The sequence below is a fragment of the Betta splendens genome, chromosome 2, assembly GCF_900634795.4.
Source record: "Betta splendens chromosome 2, fBetSpl5.4, whole genome shotgun sequence".
Lineage (NCBI taxonomy): Eukaryota > Metazoa > Chordata > Actinopteri > Anabantiformes > Osphronemidae > Betta > Betta splendens.
In genome coordinates, this window is record NC_040882.2 from 4340513 (window position 1) to 4362929 (window position 22417).

Below are 22417 nucleotides of genomic sequence, written 5' to 3' on the forward strand. Positions count from 1 at the left end.
CGAAGAAAATACATAAAGGAACCAGGTAGTCAAGCTAAAGCCTTACAGTCATCAGCAGTGTTGTTTCACGTCAAATACAATGGAGACTTTCTTTAGTTCTGCTTATATCGACATACAATTAAATACGTATATGAGCATCATTATGCAGGCCGGTTAGCTCAGTTGGTTAGAGCGTGGTGCTAATAACGCCAAGGTCGCGGGTTCGATCCCCGTACGGGCCATCGTCCTTTATTTTCTTGAACAAAATCTCAAACAATTTCTCTTGGTGGTTATTAATGTAATAAAATAATAATTATAAATATTAATATAGAAAAAATTTAATAATAGAATCATAAGAAATTCACATTCTCAAGTATGCAAAAGGAAATATTCTAATTTACACGACACTGTTGTTTAGAGCTTGGCTTAACTTGGACAACACTTTGATGCACATGGTTAATTTTCACCAGTTTTGTTTGTTCAGTGCTTCAGTGAATTAGATGTAGCTCCACTCTGTACTCAATTGCTTACTCCGTGTCATACATTGTTAGAAACCCAGACCACGCTTTGCCGTGTGGTGGCGCTGTGGAGCCGAACCTGGCCGCACTTTCTCTCTCCCCGCCGTAGAGCCGGGCTGCCAGCGCCGGAGGCGGCGTGTCGCTCTTCATTGTTCCAGCAGAAAGCCCAGCTCGGCGCACGGTTTCCCACGTTTATCCCAATGGCTGCCGCGCACAAGCCGCGTCCCAGCTGAGAGGGAGCGCTTCGTCGTGGCACGAGAGGAGCCCCGGTCGCAAAGTTCTCCGCGGCGCAGCGCTGTGGTGCGGGATCTGGGGGGGGAGAAGAAGCTCCTACACGCGGACAATCTGTGGATCCTGTGGGAAGAAAGGGGGTAAGGAAACCGTGCTATGCGGATTATGAGCGAGGTTACACGTAGCCTTTCCGGTTTCCCTTGTGTTGTGCACACTTGTGTTGACTCACATTTCTTGCACTATGTGCTCCTAGTTTAAAGATCAAACACTTCAAAGCAACAGCGTGTGAGATATTTTGTAGCATAAGCCCGCTTCCATCGCAAGCAGCCAGTTTATTCCCCTAATCGGCTGAGCTTTGGCCCCAGCTGAGCTTCTGTTACTGTAAGCTCACTGATAGACAGGGATATCCTTCTCTTAAGCGCTTTACGCATTTCATACGCAATGCAAACATTTGAAGCAATGTTCCGATCTGGCACATTTTAGATGGTGTGGACAGTTCCCCAACTTCTCTCCTAAGTTGTCCTGCTGTTTCGTGTTAATGGTGCTTTGCATTCACGCACCCTCCTCCCCATGCACTGAGCTTGGCATTGTCACTGTGGCCCCCGTGCACATTAATATTGAGCAGCGCACGCCTGCGTGAGCAGGTTGCCGTGGCCTACTGACATCCTAACTCTGGCCTTAAGGATTATTCTCCTAACCCACATTCTGGGGACTTGCACTTCGCCAGCTGGACCCCGTGTTTGCGTGCCTTTAAGTGTGCTCTATATAGAGGCGTGTCTGCTGTGTGCACAGTATCGGCCCCTCTATTGTCGCAGGAGAAAGATGGCACCTCTTTAGGGGTCACCATGGACTGACAGGCGAAGCCTTTTCCTTTATTGATCTCTGGGGACTCGTGGTCTCTGTGCATGAGGTCAGAGCACGGGGTCAAAAGGGAACCTGTGCTTTCCTGCTCGCGGGTGCTTCATTAGCGGGACACGGGTAAACCTCATCAACGAGTGGTCTGCTCGATCACCCGTTTCCCATTCACTTTGGCAATCAATATCGCAGCCACATTCAGTGTCTTTGTTACAGCCTCCTTTCCTACACACACACACACACACACACACACACACACACACACACACACACACACACACATATAAACAACCTCACAACAGATATTCTCCTGAGACCAGCAGTGCAGCTTAATGATGGGGCCAGTGGAGAGTGTCACCTTGATAAAACCACTACCATTCATCTGTCGGACCACGCGGACGCACGTGGACTGACTTAACCTTGCTCTGTGTCATGCTGTAATTGGTGTTTACTGTCAGCATTGTTTATTTTCTATTGAAATGGACCTGGCAGGTGATGGATGTACTAGGCTTAAGGCCGTTCATGAAAATGGTTTCTTTTGTTCTGAGTTGTGCATATTCACAGAGGACAATGGTGTCATTGCACATGTGGCACAGTGCACATTAATATTTGCATAGTCAGCTTTTCAAATAAGACATTCTATTGTGTGACTGCCGTTTTTGGGTCATGTCACTGTTTATGATTTTTTTGGACATTATTAAATGATTACATATTTGATTCTGATGTAACAGCATGTAGTTTGTTGATATCTGCGTAAGTTGCCCCCTGTGCATGCAACATCCCTTTTCAGTTAGTTTCAGCTTGTGACGCCTGATCCTCATTAAAAGCGCAGCACAACTAGTGAACTGATCCAGTTTCTTTATCTCACGTGGTTTTCAGAATAACTTGTCATCATTCTGCCTGCTTAAACCTTTGTAGCTGGAAAAATCTAGCCTGTTACGCAACCTTCATGTGAATATTCATCTCCTGATTATGTAATGCCAGACTTGTGTGGTGCACATTCACTTTTTACCATCCTGCAAACCTATAATAAGAAGGTACCAAAGCCCTGGTTGGTTCATGTCTTTAGAAATGATGTCTCTTCCGTAGATGTACTTGTTTACACACACTCATATCCGATTCCCAGGGCCTGGCTTCCCTCTCTCAAACTCTTGGGAATCTTTCAGCCAACGCCAGTTCAAAGGCTGTTTAAGAGAGGCCTCCGAGTCCCTCTGAGTTAAAGCCCTGCTGCTGGAAGCTCCCACAGTAGCTTCCTTTGTGCCCGTGTGAGCAGCTCGCTCTGTATTCCTCTCTTGCTCAGCGAACTCCATGTAGAATCCTTCCAAACCCCCGCTGAGGAGGTGATGAAACTTATGCCTCCAAACTTCCGTTCTTCCATTAGAAGATTGATCTGAATATGGAAGTTAACAGTTGGAGTTTTATTCTCAGAATCATAAATCAGTCTGGGTAATATTTTAATTTAGTTTATGAAGACGAATACACTGAACTCTGGCTGTGGGCTTGCTGTTTATAAGTTTGTGTTGTGGGAATAAAGACATGTAGGCCACCGACAGGGCTCACGCTCTTTGTCAGGATAGTTGGCACCTGCCTGTTACTGAACGATTACTTAGAGCTGTAAAACTGGGCCTGAGCTGACACTTGGTTTGCTTTGAGTTGTTACCTGAACATGAAGCGCGTAGAGTTACAAACACGGCTTATTCAGACTCTAACGCGGCTAAACGACGGCCGGCCACCAGCGCACAACTGAGTTTTTGTTTCGGATCACTGGGGAAGTGGCACACGAGAACAAACAGCGAATGTTCCCACAGGTGTAATGTAATGAGTAACTTGAATGTCAGGTCCCTTTTTATTGTCAGGTCACTTCCTTGGCTGGGCTCCAGTTTCCAATGTCAGTGTTTGGCACAGGTGAAGCAGAGAGGTGCCTGCTTGTGTGTGCAGGTGGAGGGACTGGCAAAAGATAATGTCTTTTTATTGTGTGCCATTGCAGGCACACCAGCAATGACGCAACTGCAGAACTAGCAATTAAGCCAGTGGAACAGGGTGGTTCTGTGTACAAGGGGAAACCTTGGGTTGTTGTGATTCACACATAAGAAGGTCAGAGGTCAGATTCACACCAGCAGCTTTAAGCCTGTAGACAGTCACAGGTTTTGTGATTTTCTCAGGCTTCATTGTTCACGTCTTCAGGTTCTAGAACGCGTCACTGGTGCATTTGGAACCAGTCGCAGCAGTATTTGGTTATAATGTGGCTTAATTGCTTGTAACTGCAGGTGGGTTTAATTTGTGTTGGCTCTAATTTGTCCATCAGGGACACTGCAGTGTGTGTGTGTGACCCCCCAGCGCTGCAAAACCCAGCTCCCGTCTTCTGAAGCATTCCTCGGCCCTGATGTCACCAGTCGTCTGAGGCGATATTTACTGTCTGAGCTTGAGGTTTATCAAGTGTGGGATGACGGGGGGCGCTGAGAAGTTTGTGTGTGTGGGTGTGAATGTAGAGACGATATCTCACCTCCTCTGTTCTTCTTAGGATGCCTCATTCAAGTCCGGACTGGTCCCAAACACAGCTTTGTATTTAGTCAGAGGGAAACCCAGTGAATAAGTAGTCTGGCAAGGTGTAAGTGTGTGTTCTTCTTTGTGGATGGAGCTGTCATGTCATCAGTCTGTATTTTTAACCAATTTACCATCGGCTGAAAAAATGTGGTCAGACTTCTCATGGATCTGCTTGAAATAATTAGGCCCTTGTAGCATTAAACCGTCTCTCAAACCAAAGACGGCGGTTGAATCCTAAAGGGAACTAGAGGAATACGTTGTTTTTCTAAGTGCAGTGACTCACAGGACGTGATGCTATTTAGGACGCGGCTTATGCTAGTAAATCATAGATTGAATACATGTTTGGCTTAAGCAAATAGGGGGCAAACTGCAACCATATATTTAAAAAGCCTCTCTCTCTCTCTCTCTCTCTCTCTCTCTCTCCTTCAGACGTGAGCAGAGGCCCCTGCAGCTGGACAGCCCCGCACTGTGGCGTCTGTCATCATGGCCGAACCAGCCGACAGGACGTCTACAGCCGGACAGAGGCTGGGCGCCCCCGAAAGCTTCGGGGTGTCCACCCTGGAGCCGGGCCTGCGTCCCCCCACCCAGCCTCCGGGCAGACAGGTCTCCATAAGGGTGCAGATGCTCGATGACACACAGGAAGTCTTCAAGATATCGGTGAGTAATGCATGTGGATGCCTGCAGATTACAGAATGAAGGTGCTTATTGAGTGATGTGAAAGAGGAGAAACACGTGAAGGAGGTTTATGGCGCATGCAAATATTCAAGGAGCAGTAATAAAATTGGAACCATGTGCCTTATCAGATGGGACATTTCACTATTAAATCCATCAGCGGCTCACTGCTTCACTGTGTTCCCTTCACCTAGACCGTTCCACTTCCTGCAGATACACAGGAAGTGGGATTGAAGCCAACTTCCTGTCTGAGCTCACGGCTGCAGACAGAAAAAAACAACCCTGGAGGTGTTTAACTTTTTTCTCTCTCTATCAGTTTCTCATCGCGACCGTGTGGCTGCACGTGAAGCAGCTCTCTGACTTTCTTGAGTCGTGACACTGGCAGCAGATGTAATGACATCCGTCCTATGCTGTTTTGGTGCATCATCGCTGCGTGGCTGTGGGTTTATGTAGCAGAGCCAGCCACTGTGGTGTCCACTTGGAAAATGTGGGGAATTTTCATGATGATAATTAAGAGAGGACCCAGAAAGAGTCCGTGTCTCAGCTGGCTGCCCGTTCGAGGAGCTGGAATTGGCTTTGAAAATGCCAAGTGTTCAAGTACGTGCGTGTTATTGTGTCTGTGGCTGAGTGGACAGTTTGACCCAGGCACGCGACGTCGTCTGCAGCATACTCTCAATCTGTCGACGCTGTTAATCTTTGGGCCGTGGATTAAATGTCCTGCTCTCTGTGAAACATCTTCAGACGTCACTGTTCAGACCACAGCATAAAGCAGCTGATGAGATGGGCTTAGCCTCAAACACCAATGCTGTGCTCACATGCTATTGTTTAGGTTGCACTCGTGCGATCACTGCCACAAGAGGCAGATGTGGACCAGTAGCAGCGATGGAAGCAGGGGCGTTGACGAAGTCCTTTTAATACAATAAAAGCAGAGGTGAACAATCCAAATGGACGTCGGTTGCTTCCTCTGCCCATCACAGATCCAGTGAAATAACGGAGGGATAGTATCGGCCGCCTGACTCACCTAATGTGTCTTTTCCTAATACAATGGCTTCATTGTGTTTATGCGGTAGGTGTAGTCTGGAGTGTGAATCATGAGATAAGCCGGCAGCTCACACTCACGCTGGCACTAAACTGGGCATTTTCTCACTGCGAGGAGGTAAAGGTAGAAGGCGTCCTCTTCGGCCGAGCCTGTTATGTGCTGCTGAATATAGGGGCAATGTAAATAAAAGACAGATTATTGTTGTTGTGTCATTATGACACAACAACAAGAAAATCTATTTTCCAGTTGTACTACATTCTGGTGATGCTAGAGTTACATTTCATTGAAGTAGGTGCCGAGATATAAGATGAGAGCTCAGGCTCTTATTCTGAAAGTGCCTGTGACATGATGTGGCGTCTATAAAACTGGATGCATCCTCCGGAACATGGAGCCTGCTCACCATCATGGGCAGACTCTATTAGCTGTGTTCCCATGAGGAATAAGGTGGAATCCATCACATTAGAAGGCGATACAGAGCTGTAGAGGTAGAGACGCCGGATACAGTCTTAATCCTGCTCACGTGTTCTGCACCACTATTCATAGTGATAATAAAAAGAGAAAGAAGAAGAAAAATGTCCATTATGTGAGTATACATGACATAAATAAAGCATTTTGACAAGACACAGCGCACAGCACATTAGAGACCACCGTGGCTACACACCCCCACACATGGAGGCTCCATTATTAATGTAGATTGGTAGCAGCATGTCGGATGAGTGGAGAGCGCAGAACATGCCCACTCCCACCTGGTGAATAATTCACGGTGGAGAGGATGTGCCCGATGTGGGTGTGTGAGCGTCGTCTTTCGTGAATAATGCAGGAGGTTTGTTGCTGATTTGGTCTGAGTTGCAATCACCTGATTTGACGTAAGTCGGCGTCACTAATATCAGTGAAGCTCAGCTTTTAGAAAAGAACGTGATATAGCAGTGATAAACCTCCTGCCTGTTGCAGATCAAGTCTAGCATCAGATCTAAACCTTTTTAAATTTAATTTCATTACAGTTTTAACCAGCCTAGTAATCCCGTATTATTTTATATATATGTATTGTTACCTGAAGACTCACACTGTGAAGGAAAGGCCCAACATAGAGCAAAGCAAATATACTGTAACCCTGAGTTATAAACTGCTTGTTTTGATCCTCTCTGCTCTGGAAACATTTGAAACAACAACCCTCCTGGTGTTTTTCACCATTCATTCTTGATTTACACACATCTGCCCACATGTGGGCCTCCATGATGGCACCAGTAGCTGTGGCTCTGAGCCTCCAGCTCAGATGGGGACCAGGCTATGATGACAAAGATGAAGTCCTGCTTGTTCCCCTGAGAGCAGTTGACTCAGCTTACTCTTCTCCCCATGGACTTCTAATTGGTTCGCTTGATGCATATGTAGTACCTGTGGTGGTTATGTGGTGCATTCGCCCCTGCCTCCCATTTAGGTTGCGTCTTGCTTGTTTTATCTTTCAATCTGTGGATCAGATTCCTCCTGCACATGTCCAGCAACCTTAAATCCATGCAACACCACCCAATAAGCTTTAAAAGTGTGTGTTCAGGTGCTCTGCTCTTTGGAGAAGGTGCTGCGTGATTGGATTGCGGCCTTGTGATCAGCACGGACCCTGACCGTGTGTGTGTTTTGTCTAGAGTTTTGTCGACAACCCGACACTTTTGGCCAGACTGACTCAGCATTCATTTTATGAGAATCAGCTAGAATTGAACACAAATTGAATTTGGAGTTGTTTTTATGTCTACTGAAGCATTTTAGCCTGAAGCGTGTTCAGACTCAGCCACTGTTTCCCCCTGCTGTCGTCCCCCTGATAGTTTTTCTAGACATTTAATTTAGAGACACAGAAGAAACAAACAAGGACAGACTGATAGAACATGTGCCAAGTTATGAGATGTTTTTTTTTTGGCAGCAGTACTGGCAGTTAAGTCACAGCGGTTTGGATGCGGGGACAGAGCCAAGGTGCAGATTTATAAGTGAGCCGTAGTTTATTTCAGCCTGAGAGTGAAATGCTGGATCTGGGACCAGTGATCAGCAGTGCACCGGCTCGACGTCCCATCCTTGCTGGGTGAGACATCGTCCTTCTGTCTTCCTGCTTTGATGGAGCGCTGCCGGAGCTAACGGTGCCTTTGACGGGCCTCATTCATCACTGTCTGCAGAGCCCTGGTACCGCCGGCGTCCCAATATACAGACCCTGTGTTGATGCTGCTTCTATGGCCTCACAGGGGACACATTAGAGCGCATTAAATGCATATGTGGATTTATGGCTTTATGTGCGTATACATATACAGTAGCTGTGCACAGCTGCTCGCTGCAACCTGTCCTTCAGATCTGCAATCACATTTTCTATGCTAATACATTCCTGTAAAGTAAATATTTTTCTCTCTTAGCGAGATTGGATTGAGGAAGGATTATGGAGCATATGGACTTATTATGCAGCTGAGATGCTACACCGTACAGCCTGCTGCTTTAAAGCCTTTGTGGCACCCCTGTGCTATCTCAGCCCCAGGTTTCAGAACCGTGGCCGCACTAAGCTCGCACACAGAGGAAACGTCTCTGTTACGTAACGGCTGGCATTCGCTGGCCCATTCCTGTGGTCTCAGACCTCAGAGAGGAGTCTCGGACTGTGCGCTGACTTTCTTCTCATGTGGTCGTGCTTGATTTTCCCTCAGTAGCTGACCCCAGAGATTGACCCGCCCGCGCAGCAGATGGGGAGAAAGCAGCGGTCGGCATTCTTGCATTGATTCAACACGCTACTGTCATATTCCTGCAGAACGCTGCCACGTGGAAGCACTTAGACGTACAGAGTTCAGAGACCAGGCCACGGACGGAGCTGCCTTGGAGCAAGGAAGGAGGGAACTAGACAGAGAGACTAGTACCGATGGAGACACAGTTATTGAGGATTACTCCTAAAGCAAACAGGAAGGAGCGAAGGGGCCCCACTGAGGGACAAGAGGAGACATGACGGTGCACTCGCTGTGATGGCGAAAAGGAAAGTGACGAGTGGAGTGACTTTCCGTAATGCCAGCAGTCACAATGGCAGCGAATGAGGTCCCCAGCGAGCGAGGCCAGTTCAGCCCCATCGGGGAACCACTGTACCGCTGCCTCCACAGGCCTATGATACCAATTCAGCAGGTTTTGCCAGTAACAAGTATCGGCTTGGCTGCGGTGAATGAACTGTTTGTCTTGTCATTCCTCTCTTACAAATAGGATATTAATGACTTCCTGTATTTAAAAGGATTTGTGGGACCGTGATGGTTGACATGCTATAATAACGGCCCAACCTTTTATGTCTTACTTGACTCTTTTCCAGTTTGGCACAGTAATGCAGTGTAGCTTGTAGCACAATGGCGAATGAACGTCAGCTGCTAGACAGTTGCTGGTAGGTTTATCATCAGGACCAGACGCCCTGGATGGAAGCCAGCGCTCATTTGGAGCTCAGGGCTTCTGCTGTATAGAAAATAATGAACCTGGCAATAACAGAACCTGAACTTAGTGTACTCATTGATCCATAATGGTGTTGGACAGGGTAGGTTCCTTCAGGAAAATAGTCCTGTTTTTCCTAATCAGATCGGTTTTGCTGCATAATGAGGCTTGACTCTTGTTTCTACCCTTCCCCGATGAAGGGGAATGATTCACGGGTGATAAAGTCGCCTGTAAGGTGGATTGTGTGATGGGATGCTGGGCTTGTTTTCTCCCCACCTATTGGAGAATCAAAGCTTTGAGATGACATCTGTCACAACACAAGAGTCTGTTACTATCGATGTGGTGACGGCTGTTTTGGATTTGAAAAGAATCGCTGAAATGGGAACTTTAACTGTCGGCAGCAAAGTCTCCAATGTGACTTTTCCCTCTTGCTGAGTGTTAGCCATGGCTGCGTCCCTGGGCCTCTGCCGTAGTTCTGGACCAGGCCGAATCTCTGCACATTGAGGTTGGGTGGGTGTGTGCAAGCGCTGCTCTGGGATCACTTTCAATAGGTGAAGTGTTTCTTAATCTCTTCCCTCCTTCGCTCCCTCCTCTTCTTCGGTTTGGACGTTTTCCACAAGCCTTGGTGGAATTCAGTGGCGTCTCCCCTGCTGTGTCGTCCGGCCACCAGCTGTTTGTTTTTGAGAGAATCCACCGGTGGAATGTGGACAAAAATGTGATGTTTGGGAGGAAGTCTAGCTTTGGTTCTCACCTTTTGCCACCTTTCATGCTTTCTCTCATCCGCTTTGGAGGGGACCGGTCCTTTACATACACATGTGGGAATTTCCAGTGTTGCAATGAGCGTCTGTTCTGTGGTTTTGCTTTGTCTGATGTATTTGACCTAATATTGACATGTTTAGTGTTGGCTTATCGAAGTTAAGATGCTAAAGCTATTCACTTTCATGTGTAGCTTGGTTTTCACGGTAGGTTTATGACTGTGCAGTTTTAATGGCATCTAACACGTTCACCGCAGCCTAGTTAAATTATTCAATTTTGCTTCCACACCCTTTTTCCCTACTTGTAAATCATCAAATTCAGCAACACACAGAAACAGAAACACATGGCAACACTCAGAACCAGACACTTGCTTTTAATGGTTGGTTCTCTGCAGCAGGTTAAATAGGGTGAGGACCTCTGAAAGCAACTATAGAAATACTCATGGTGCCACTGAGGTCATAAAAAGTTTATGTTTTCCTTTTTGATTCACAGCTTCGCTATTTCTATTTACTGTTTTACTTCATTGTGTTACAGTCCCATAAGGATCTACTGAATTGTGTTGGCGCTGCAGCCATTACACTAACACTGGACTCGTACACGGGCGAAGGCCTTCATCAACCGCTTGACCCATTCCAGTTTATTGTCTCGTTCCTCGACGGATGAATCCGAACATCCCTGTGAAATTTACAAACCTCCTTATCGCACGTCGTGCAGCGAGAGCGTACCTGCCGCCGCCCCACGCGGGACTCTAGTTGCTTTTTTTTAATTGTACAGCACTGGCGATGGATTCCCCTCTGTCGCGTCGTGTAATTGTCTGCCTCGCGCGTGCTGCGAGCCATTAAGTGCTGAAACCAACCGTCGTCCTCACAGCAGCCTGGAGGCATCTCTGCCAAAGCGCCTCGGTGTCACTGCTGGCACATGACAGGCCAGTCAGACATACTGTAAGTGTCTGTAGACCCGTACGCCGTTCGGCTTCGGGCAGGGCGAAGGAACTGGGCTTTGGCTAGTGGGTTAAGCTGTTTAATGATAATCTGAACCAGAGAATGGGATTGGTGGACAGTCGAAGAGGGAGGAAGTGTCTCCCAGCTGCCCTGCTGTTCAGTGGAATCTTGTGTTTCTGCCTTTCCTTGAGGAGACGTTGCAGCCTTTGTGTTACCGTATTCGACATATGCCATCGAAATTATGTTTAAATGCTCAGTTTAAAGCTCTTGTTAGTTTTCAGAAACACCATACTGATACTAGATGTTATAATGAGGTGTTGTGAAAAGCATCTAATCAGAATTTATCTGATGCAGACGTCACGAGTACAGTAGATGTTTGCCCTGGATTTGTTCCAGGCGGTGGACACACGAGCTTAGCAGTTGCTGGGTTAAGCAGCGTTCACCACACAGTGGGGTGAGGGACACCAGCGGGGGGCCTTTGTGCCTTATCTTTTCATTTGAGAGGCGATGAAATAGCTCGAGGCAGCGTCGACGAGAGTGGCCCCGCCTGATCGTAATCCGGGGAACGAGCAGTGTGACAATTATTTTAACGCGATCATACAAAACCCGATTTTATGGAGCTTTTAGAAAATAGCCTGTGTGTGATTAGCCTATTAAACATGGCAGAGCCCTGGGGGACGATCCCCCGTCTATCTCGTTTCTAATCTTCTGCGTTGCTGGTCTGGGGGATTGCATGCACGCTACCAAAGAGATAGACACGAATGAAAGTGTTTATGGGTTTCAGGACTTTTTGATGTAGCCGTGATCTGCCGCACGTTGTTGATGTTTTTGGCCCATCCAGCTGCAGTTCAGCTTCAGGACACATTCTGCTGGCGTTGACTGGGAAAAAGTACACCCAGCTCAGATTACTGCTGTTAAGCTTTTTCATTTAATACTTAGTAATGCCAGATTCCCATGTAGTGATACTGCAAATCTAAGTAATATGTCATCTTCTCCCATCTGCCTGAGAAAAGCAGTGCTGAAATAAAACTGTTGCAGGAAACAAGGGAAGAAAGTGAACAGCTTTAAAGTGTGTGTTTTTTTTCTTATCAGTGTTCTCAGCCATCTGGTTTTTATCCCCGTTGACGTAAGTCAGACGGTGGCGGAACGCTCCAGGACTCAAGGGGAGAAATACCTTTCAGACATCCCATGACTCGAAGCCAGTCTGCCCTGAGACGTTTTCCTCTGTATTATGCACGAGTGCACAGACGACATGAACAACATAATCTTGCCAGAACAGTAATGCGGCTTATTATTAACTTCCATCTAGAGATGTCTTCACACACAAGCTGTAAATGTCATGTCCGTTCTTGGCTTTTTGGGATCTCGTAGGTCATTTGCATCTGTGATGCTGTGGGCCCTTCTATAAACGCACGGCGCACCACGACAGATGGTGGGAATATTTTACTTGGCCAAAGGGTTGTAGGTCAAGCCTGGATCCGAATAAAGGGAGTGAAGGAAAATATTGAAATATAAACACTATAATGAATAGCTAAAATATGTCCTTATTGACTTTTCTTTGGTAAATGGGATACTGGTATGGCTTTACAGAAAGCAGAGGAGTCCATACAGACTCAAGTAAGTCAGGTCCTGGTCCTGGCAGCCACCACTGCTGTGACTGTTTTACTAACTACTAAGTTTACTGGGACAACAATGGAGGATTGTTACTGTAATTGATGCATCTTCAGTCACTTAAAATTTCTAATGGAGAAACAGCTGCAGAGAAAGTGTGACAGTAGAGTATTAGAGAAAATAAAGGCAAACCCGTAAAAGTGAAGTGAAATATGAGAAGGTTTTCTTTTCTATGGGACTCAAGGGGCAAAAGTGGGAATGGATAGTGGGAAAGAGAGAGCAGTTACTTTGATATACTGCATCCCATTATGGCCAAGCACGGATCTCGTAGCTTGAGAGACAGAGAGCGGTCTCGGACTAAAAGGAGCAAAGGGAGTAGGAGAGGAAATGTGCGTTTGCTGGTTGTGCTGACTGATGGTTGTGCTGGGCAGCAGCGAGGGTGGGTTTGGCAGGAAGACCGTCTGATGAGTAGACAAGCATGCTGACAGCTCACTGGCAAGATCCCCCAATGGGCAACGAGCACTGGGGGACGGAGCGCGTCCAAGGGAAGTCGAAACAAAGAGGAATCAAGATGGATAGAAAAACAACTGAACCTGTCTAGTGCGTAGCTTGGGAGGATTTACAGTCAGTAGATCTGGACTCAGCTTGACGCCGACGCACGCTGCTCCAGCCCTGTTTGTTGTCATTAACACGATTGCTTTATTCCACCGCCTGTGTGGACCTTCCAGCTGAACCATAATGGGTATTTTTATACTTGGTTATGACACACAACCCCAGAGCATAAATGGCTGCAGGGGCATCAGAGTCTGATGCCCCTGCAGCTTTAACGAGAGGTGAACACAAAGCGGAACCAGTTGCAGACAAGCCCCTGCGCTTTATTGCTATCTATTGGCTCCTACTGCCCTCATCCATAAAAACATGGGTTTTTCCACCCAGGTCAGGAACATTGGGTTTTAGCGACATCAAAAAACACACCTTTTTTGAAGTTGGTGTGTTTCTCATGTCTGCTGCTATTTTGATGGCTTCTTAAGGCTTGGCTAAGTATTCTTGGCTTGAGTGGCTGGCAGGCGGTTGCCAGGCTTGAAGCCAGGTTGCAGTTCGCTGGTGGACAGGTTGGTTGTTAAGGCTCGCTGCTTGACGGACTACAGTGGCTTTGTAATTATCCTAAAAGGGAAGAAGCCTCACTGCAGGGCCCAGAGAGACAGCTGTGCGAAACTGCACCCGGCTTTATTGCGACTCTGGCCCGTTGCAGGTTCTTTTTTATAGTCTCGGGTCTGCATGCGTGGATGTTCCGTGAGGTTTCGCAGTATCACTCAGCATCTGCTACAGCGGATAAGACAAAATAACGCTGAATAACGAATCCACGTCTGCGTGTGAGTGAATGTGCACGGGTGTGCGTTTTTCTTTTTTGGCCCACTAAGAAAGGCCCATTGATGAGAGCTGCTGAATGAAGTGATTGTGAGCTGAAAGGAGCTCAGTCTGGGCTCCGCAGGGCCGGGTCACTTCTGTTCGGCTCAGCGAGTTCAGCACACATGCCTGCCTGTTGTTTTTAAACCTTGGCAATATTAAACTGTGAACGTGTAAACGAGTGTGTGATGAGATTTGCCTGGGATGCGATATCCTAACCTCCACACTCCCCCGTTCCCTTCCCCAGCGGTGCCCTCAAACTCTATTTTTAGCCTCGTTTTGTATTATGAACCTAACCATATACATCACGTTTGACCATTTCCTCCAATGAAACTGTTGCCAAGATCAGAGCAGCTTGTGAGACAAGCTGTTCTATTTTGACTGCCACTTATTTTGAGCATGCAGCTCCACTGTTTTCCATTGGGGTTGGTGGTGCAAATCTTGCTTGTGTCGTGAAGCCAAGCCTCCTGGGGAATGAGTCAAAGTAAGTTAGGCTTAAATAAACTTGTTTAGCTCACCAGACAGAGCAGCTGTTGATTTGCTTTAGGGGGTGGGCTGATCAGCCAATCAGGAGGCAGCACTGACCCATCATAGATTTTGTCCAGGAACGACCCCTGACTGAAACATTAAACTGTTTCCCTCTTTTGCATGTCGTTTAAACTGCACGTCTTTCGTCGCTCCGCTGACACGCTCCTTCCTGCTTCGTTTACGCCTGAATCTCCGTTCTCACCTTTTCATTACAGCTTTTTGTCCCCTCGGCCGTTTCAGGACAGCTCGAATTAAAGCATGTTGTTTTTACCGAAGGCGAGTGAAAAATGTGAAGTAATTAGTCTTTGCACATCGAGCAGCAGCTTGTTTGTGAATCCTGTGTCACATTAAAAGTGGTATTTAATTATTTCCCCACTGTTGCCACAGTGACAATCCCTTCCTCATTCCGGTGTCTTGCGTTACTTGAATGTGATATTGGATATTCCCTCAGCGTGGCGTTCACTGTTTTGCTTACAGATATTGAAGGAAATAGCTTTTACCTAAAACATACCTGGAATTCAGCACAGGCTGACATGCTGCAGCCAGTGAGCCAATATGATGATTCATCTTTTTTTCTGTCTAAACCACATCCCCATCACAGGGAGGAGCGTCGCCGGGATGCTTTTATTCTGAAAGCCACGTTGCTCTTGGATTGTCTTCCAACCTGTTCTCCCACTTCCACTTATCCTCTCCCCTCTTAACCCCCTTTAAACCAAGATTACCACAACCCCAGATCTGGATCCCCTCCAACTGCAGCTTTGCACATGATTCTGGCATCTGTCACTCGAAACGCACACAGGACGTCGTTCAGTGAGACCGTTTGGGTCCTCACTCGCTGCCCTCTGCAGGATAACTGACACACTGCGGTCGATTAGCCGTGTCTGTGTGTGTGGGTGGGTGAGTGAAGTATGTGGGTGTGTCCCTACAGACAGACTGACCACACACAAACGGATGGAAACACACACACACACTGTGACCAGCTGGTGACAGACTTGGCTCATGCTTGAACCTTTACTGGACTGTTGTGGGTCTTCTTCATTTTTATTGTCACTACACTCCGCCTGTTCTCGCTGTTGATCCTTTTAAATGTAATTCTATTTAGCAGACTTTAGTTTAAATGCATTCTGTCTTGTTTGATTAGTAGTAGTGATTGTGAAGTGTAAACACCTCTTTAACCCCTTAGGGTGTATTGTCTACAAGCTTTGTGATGGTTTAAAGCACAGATCTGCTGATAAAGTCATGGTCTGTGTTTGCTTGTGTGTGCCTGTCAAAGGAAGGAATGCATCCCTTCAGAACTACACATTAAGACCTACTGAAAGTTCAGTGTAATAACACGCTGTAGTGCTTTACAAGCTCTGCAGACTGATGGCGTGGTACGGTACCATTTAGCTCAACAGGGTGGTTCCATTTCACTTGAATCGCCTAGAAGAAAATGACTCTCAGCTAATTTTGGGTTCATGTCTGAGTTTCATGCTTTTGTTGATGATGATGTTCCTGCTGCTAAAAACATCCAGACACTAGAATCAAGTGTAGCTGCTTCATCAGATACAGAGAGGCTAGAAGCAAATGCAGACATGTGTCCCGAGGTGTTGTGGTTGTTACAGTACCTCACACTCCCAGCTTAGCCTTGGCCTCCAGCTATTCATTTGAAACGTGAAGCCAAGACCTCAAATCACGATCAAAGGTCAGCAGCTTGTTAAGTGTGGGGAGCCTTGTTAGAAGAAATGCATTTAGTTTAGATTTTGTGTCGAAGTTCTGTCCATTTATGCCTTATCAGAACCTAATTTGCATTTCTAAAAAAACCTAAATTTCTCTTATTAATCCTACCTTAACAAAAGCCAATTATGTTTTGTCTTTTGCTCTTGCAGCAACGTTCCCCTGGTAAAGTGCTTTTTGACCTGGTCTGTGCCCATCTCAACCTGACCGAGGGGGACTACTTTGGACTGGAGTACCAGGACCAGCGGAAGATGACGGTAACAGATTCCGCTCAGATTAGTGTGTGTGAAAAGCGCTAGTCAGAATAGCACAACAGCCGGTCTGTCACTGATAAAAAAGGCAATAGACCTGAGAATGTGCCAGTGTTCTCAGACACAGACGCTTGCTGTGCATCTCAGAGCCTCGGGCAGAAGAGCAGTTATTCTGAAGTGGAACGAATGACGTGAATGCTAAAGAAATAATGACTCGCCTTGTCTGCACCAACACAAATACATAAAGTAATAGATCAAAGAGGTTCGAGAATGTGTTTCCTGCAGTTGCACAATTTAGTGTCATCATGTAGCGCTTTGTGCTAACAGCCTTCAGTTCATACAGAACTGTTGTGTATTCTACATTGTACTGTTGGAAGGATCTCAAACATTTGCACATTTTTTGTTCTGATTGCTAAATGTCATTCTTCAGCACATGCCAAAACATTAGGTTTTAAACTGAGGAGGCTCAGGTGACGATGGTTTTGTTGTGTCCTCCTCAGGTGTGGCTGGATCTGCTGAAGCCGACGCTGAAACAGATCAGACGTGAGTGGTTCACTGTCCAACCTTTATGTTCTCGCATTGAACTGCTTCTATGGGAATGCTAACATCTAGAATTTCATGTAAATCAACCATGTTAGATAAGCAGGGTTAAAAAATATAGCTTTGTCTGGAAAAGGAGCTAAAATTGTGAGAATTAGATACATAGACTCTAATCTCGCTAAATAAGACACTAGATAACAGTGGTTGTAAAGTGATTTTCTCCCATCTCTTCCTACTAAACCTGTTATTTTCCTCCTCCAGGGCCTAAAAACACCATCCTTCGCTTCGTGGTGAAGTTCTTCCCCCCTGACCACACGCAGCTCGTGGAGGAGCTCACCCGGTAGGTCTGCAATTAAACGACGCGCTGTTCTGTTTTCTGTCTGGCCAGAAGAGGACATTAAACACCATCGGACTAGTTTTATGTCTTTGTGTGAACTTTGTCTGAGTACAGAATCTGTCATCTGGGAGCCAGGCTCATGAAAACAGTTGTTATTCCAAGCGAACTGAAGAGAGCCGTCCACTCCACCACTTTTTGATATTGAGTCATAACTATGCATTATTGTAACAATGCATGAATGAGTTGCTCTGGAAAACACATGTTAATGCTATTTTGCCCTCAGATACAGTTGTATCTGGAAAACAAACGTTTTTGTCATTAGCAGTTAAAAGGTTAGTTTATACAAGGCAGATGTTCATGTTTCCACCTCCTGATTCACTTCTCCTGGCCTTCTAGTTCAGAACGTGTAAATTATCAGATGCCATCTTTGAGTAAAGGCGGCTTCCTTCAATTTTGGCTCCGCTAATCACGGCCGGTTTCTCTGCTTGTGTTTGTCTAAGCTTAATCATAACCGAAACATAAATAGGAAGATGATATGACCTTCCACATGTTTCCATGATGCTGTGGTTGCCTCAAACGGTCCAGCTGGATCCACTGGCCAAAGCCAGATGGAAAGTGAGCTGCAGGCGAGTGATTGGATCACTGCAGTTTAAAGAATATATTTTTTTTAACTTTACAAATCAACAATCAGATTAACCAACGCATTAGAACTATTCTGTTTAAATGATTATACATTTAGATTTTTACTATGAAGTGGATGTTTCCCTCTATGGTAAACATCTCGTTTATGATGGATTGACAGGAGATGATGCGTTTATGTGCGTAGGAGAAAGTGCTTCAGTTTGATCTCAGCCTCCATGTTTACTGTTGACTTTGCTGCAGCTGTGTTTAGCTGCTGCTAAAACAAACCCAACGTTTCCTGCGACTTCAACCTGAATGGCTTTTGCTGACGGCTTTGCTTGTGAAGCGGACACAGAGGACGATATGTATTTGGAAGTCGGATGAAGCTGAAATAATCGTCAGCTGATTCTTTATGGAAACAATATGTACTTGTTTGGATGCACTGCAAACAAAGGCACCACCACTGTTGTGTTTGTGTGTTGCCCAATCAACCAACAGACAACTTTAACAATTAGAATTGTTTTTAATAACACATCACATTTAATAACAGCACTACTTTAAAATGCTGTACATATTTTCCACTGAAGTCGTTGGGCCTCCACTTCTTCCACTGACCTCATATTCTCTTATTGTGAGCCAGCTGACTCCAGTGTTGAACAGGAAGTGGGCATGCGGCCTCTTTTCCTTTGTTGGTCTCTCCCTGCTTTGCTCTGTTGTCCCTGTTTCCTTTGATGGGCAGTGTGGGCAGAGGAATCATATTTTACTACTTATTATTAAAGACATTTTCCATTACAGTATTGTTAAGATGCATTTCATTAAATTCACTCTGAAATACAACAATGTTCCTTTTTTAATTATTAACGTTATTGGCAGGTGTTTTCCCACTGAACCCGAAACATGTCATAAAGATGCAAATGTATGTTTATTACTTAAGTCACAGTTGCTGCATGATAATATGTTTGGCCACTATATTTAAAATGAGGGAACCACACCATTAAAACCACCTTTGATAGCTTCAACTTAAAATCTGATATAATATATGACAACTTATTAACTTACTATAAATAGATCTAAGGGTGGAGTTTCCCTCAGCCGATTAGTTTGATACTATAAATACAGTGAAAGTAATGTGACCGCTGAGTTTAGAGAACACCCAGACGTACTAACGTCTCACCTTCTTTTCCCTCTGTCTCCTGGTCAGGTACCTGTTTGCCCTGCAGATCAAACGAGACCTGGCCTGCGGTCATCTCATCTGTAACGACACCAGCGCTGCTCTCATGGTCTCCCACATCGTTCAGTGTAAGTTCAGCACGTGCATCACACGGCTAAAATATGTGCCTTGAGCCTTAAACAGGAGATGAATATCTGCTGCGTTTGTTCAATAAGCCTTAGAAAAAGTGTGAACCGAGGACGTGCCATTACCTTGTAACTCGTCACGTTCTCCCGTGTAGCAGGTGCCAAATATTACTTAAGAGCTGTGGCTTTGTTGTGTCGGTGTGTTAAAGCCAAATGCACACGTCTGGACGACAAAACGCCTTCTGTTCCACAGCTTAGTGATCCCAGTCTGACAAAGAATTTAATCTCATTGTGGCGGCCAGTGAAATGAAAAAGCCTGAATGCGTAACTTTAGGAACTGACCATAAATCACCAAATACAAAAGACATGACAGGTGAATCTCCTTTGGGGATATTGGAGCATGCGTTTACTTTGGCTAGCTTGTCCCTGGGTTTGTTCTAAACCGGTTCGTTTGAATTCAATTCACACGTAAAACTACGTAATTGTGATGATGTGAGGAGAATCTTGCAGATGCTTGTCAGCTTGCATCAGAGTCCATTCTGCTCAAGGACTCAAATGTCTCCTTCTTCCCAGTGCTTTTTTACATATATAACAGTTTGTGTGACGTCTGACAGAATATCATCATCCCCGCCCGTCAGAGTACCCAAGTTCACCCCAGTCACTCTTGTTATTCTGCTCCATATGTGGAGGATATAGAATTTATGGATTCAATTTGGTGGTGCAGGCTACGACACAGCACGTTAAGGAATAGCTCTGGGTTGCCACGGTAACCATCAGTAGTGGTGCCTGTGCGTGCACCTGCAGGCGGTACAGTATGGAGGGGGTTATTACTGCTGTTATTGAACAGATGGAGATGCGCGCCTCAGCACACTTGTCTGGTGCACAGTAGTGAGAGTGAGGTTGAGTGTCTGAGAAGATATAAATGAAATAAGGTCCAAATCCTCTACTCCATCTTTATTTAATGCTCTGTCACCCACAGCTCTCGCCATTCAATAAATATTGAATTCTCACCCTTCTGCCCCCCCATCAGCCGAAATAGGAGACTTTGACGAGACCCAGAGCTGGCAGCATCTGCTCCACAACAAGTACCTGCCCGACCAGGATGTCATCAGAGACAAGATCACCGACTGCCACCGCAAGCTTGTGTGAGTCATTGCACACATCAACACGTGTGAACGGACACCTCGGGCCCAGAAAGCGCATCACTGGTTTCCTCAACATAGATAACTCCTGATTGAAAAACAGTCTCGAGCTGAGATTCAGTCTGGGCTTCAGCTTCATGGTGACTGTGTCAGGACACTGTTATATAATTACAACCAGTCTCTACTGGAGATTTCACACACACACACACACACACACACACACACACACACACACACACACACACACACACACACACACACACACACACACACATACACACACACACACACACACACACATCACTTATCCCCTCCTCTGTACCCCTGACTAACCACTTTCCTTGTACATTACCACTTCTTCACCACTGTCACAAATGCATTTGCTCGTTTGTAAAAGTAAATTCCTCTAAAACACCTTCCATAACCACAAATAACAGCTTCAAACCAAACCACTGACTTGCTGATTGTTTACCACACTGCACCAACTTCTGATTGTTGCCTCCTGGTTTGCCTCCACCACCAATCTCTCAACCTCCCTGAGTCGACGCAGGAAGGAAGTGGCTAATTCAGTGGCTTATACAGGAAACAGGAAGCTATTTTGAGGAAACAAGCGTCTTTTTGTGGCAGATTTCTTTCTGCCCACCAAGTGTGTTCCGTTCTGATCCTGAGCTGTGATTTTAAGACTGTTTGTTGTTTCAACCACACAATAAGCCTGGAAGTAAAAAGTGGAATAGGCCATATCTATCATCTAGTATGGAGGACAAGCAGTGACACGTGGCAAAGGTCGTTGCCGTGGTAGCAACAGATGTCTGTCTTCAGCCGAAACCAGGACGTTCTGCTAATCGTTGCCTCTACGCTGATTGATGAGTACATTCGTTTGATTGTTTGTTCACGCTCCTCCACAGCGGGCAGACTCCAGCAGAGTCCGACTACCAGCTGCTGGAAATCGCTCGGCGGTTGGAGATGTATGGCGTCCGCCTGCACCCAGCTAAGGACCGAGAGGGAACGAAGCTCAGTCTGTCTGTGGCTCACACCGGGGTGCTGGTGTTCCAGGTAAAACCGGCTCAGTAATTGGAAAAGAGAAAGTTCCTCCGAGTTCACTTTTGACGCTCACGTGATTAGAGCAGGACCAATCAGAGTTGTTTCTTCTCTTCTGGCTCCAGTTAAACAGCCTACCTGAAATTCCTCAAATGCTCGTTGCTCAAGAGTGCTCGTTAAGGTTTAAGCAGAACCGCTGTAGTATGACTTAGTCAGCATTTCGTCATTTATTGGATAATAAGCATGGTTTGAAACACTTTTAAAGAACTTTTCTGTTATGTTTGGAAGCTAGCTTTTAACCAGACTGACCCCAATTAAGGCCTTTGTGCACAATTCTCTGCCAGCAACCTGAAAACGTAGCTGATGTGACCTCACCTTTAAAGGCTTCACGGGGTTTTGTGCTAAAACCATCATAGTGCTTGTGCCATGTGCTTCTTTTGTGTTTATCTGAATGGGTTAATTACATTTTGGATATAGAATATCGCCCTTGTTATTAAGTTTGGCGCAAGCAGAAATGCTAAAAATGCTTGTTGTTTCTTTAGGGCTATACAAAAATCAATGCCTTCAACTGGTCCAAAATTCGCAAACTCAGCTTCAAACGCAAAAGGTTCCTGATCAAGCTGAGACCAGACCCCACTGTAAGTCTATATAGCACTTTACATCTCTCTTTTAAATCATTCTATCCTTTCCATTGCATTTATTCTCTGTCCATACTTAAATCTGTGCCTGTCCTCTCAGCAGAATGCCCACCACGACACGCTGGAGTTCGCCATGGCCAGCAGGGACTGCTGTAAGATCTTCTGGAAGATCTGCGTGGAGTATCACGCCTTCTTCCGGCTGTTCGAGGAGCCCAAACCCAAACCCAAGCCCATCCTCTTCACCAGAGGCTCCTCGTTCCGGTTCAGGTAAGAGCAGAGCAAGTAAAGGACAAAGAAAGGGAAACTACCTCGTGATTGCATTTTTCTTTCATTT

General features: G+C 45.9%; 1 protein-coding gene and 1 non-coding gene across 4 annotated transcripts in view; both read left to right on the forward strand.

The window, feature by feature from the left end:
* Window positions 1-147: 147 nt before the first annotated feature.
* Window positions 148-221, forward strand: trnai-aau (transfer RNA isoleucine (anticodon AAU)). The gene has a single exon. It is a non-coding gene; the product is annotated as a tRNA-Ile (tRNA).
* A 327-nt stretch (window positions 222-548) lies between these two features.
* Window positions 549-22417, forward strand: part of LOC114866548 (FERM, ARHGEF and pleckstrin domain-containing protein 1-like) — a 34779-nt gene continuing 12910 nt past the window's right edge. Inside the window, exons 1-10 of one of the 3 annotated variants that reach the window (XM_029168445.3) lie at window positions 549-868; window positions 4557-4784; window positions 16373-16477; window positions 16972-17014; window positions 17273-17351; window positions 19171-19268; window positions 20296-20410; window positions 21313-21460; window positions 21988-22083; window positions 22187-22350. In XM_029168445.3, the coding sequence (XP_029024278.1) occupies window positions 4611-4784; window positions 16373-16477; window positions 16972-17014; window positions 17273-17351; window positions 19171-19268; window positions 20296-20410; window positions 21313-21460; window positions 21988-22083; window positions 22187-22350 (1022 nt within the window). In that variant the 5' untranslated portion in view covers window positions 549-868; window positions 4557-4610. Of the gene's footprint in view, window positions 869-4556; window positions 4785-16372; window positions 16478-16971; window positions 17015-17272; window positions 17352-19170; window positions 19269-20295; window positions 20411-21312; window positions 21461-21987; window positions 22084-22183; window positions 22351-22417 lie in introns of all 3 variants that reach the window. The other 2 variants (XM_029168435.3, XM_029168429.3) reach the window with 2 other exon arrangements.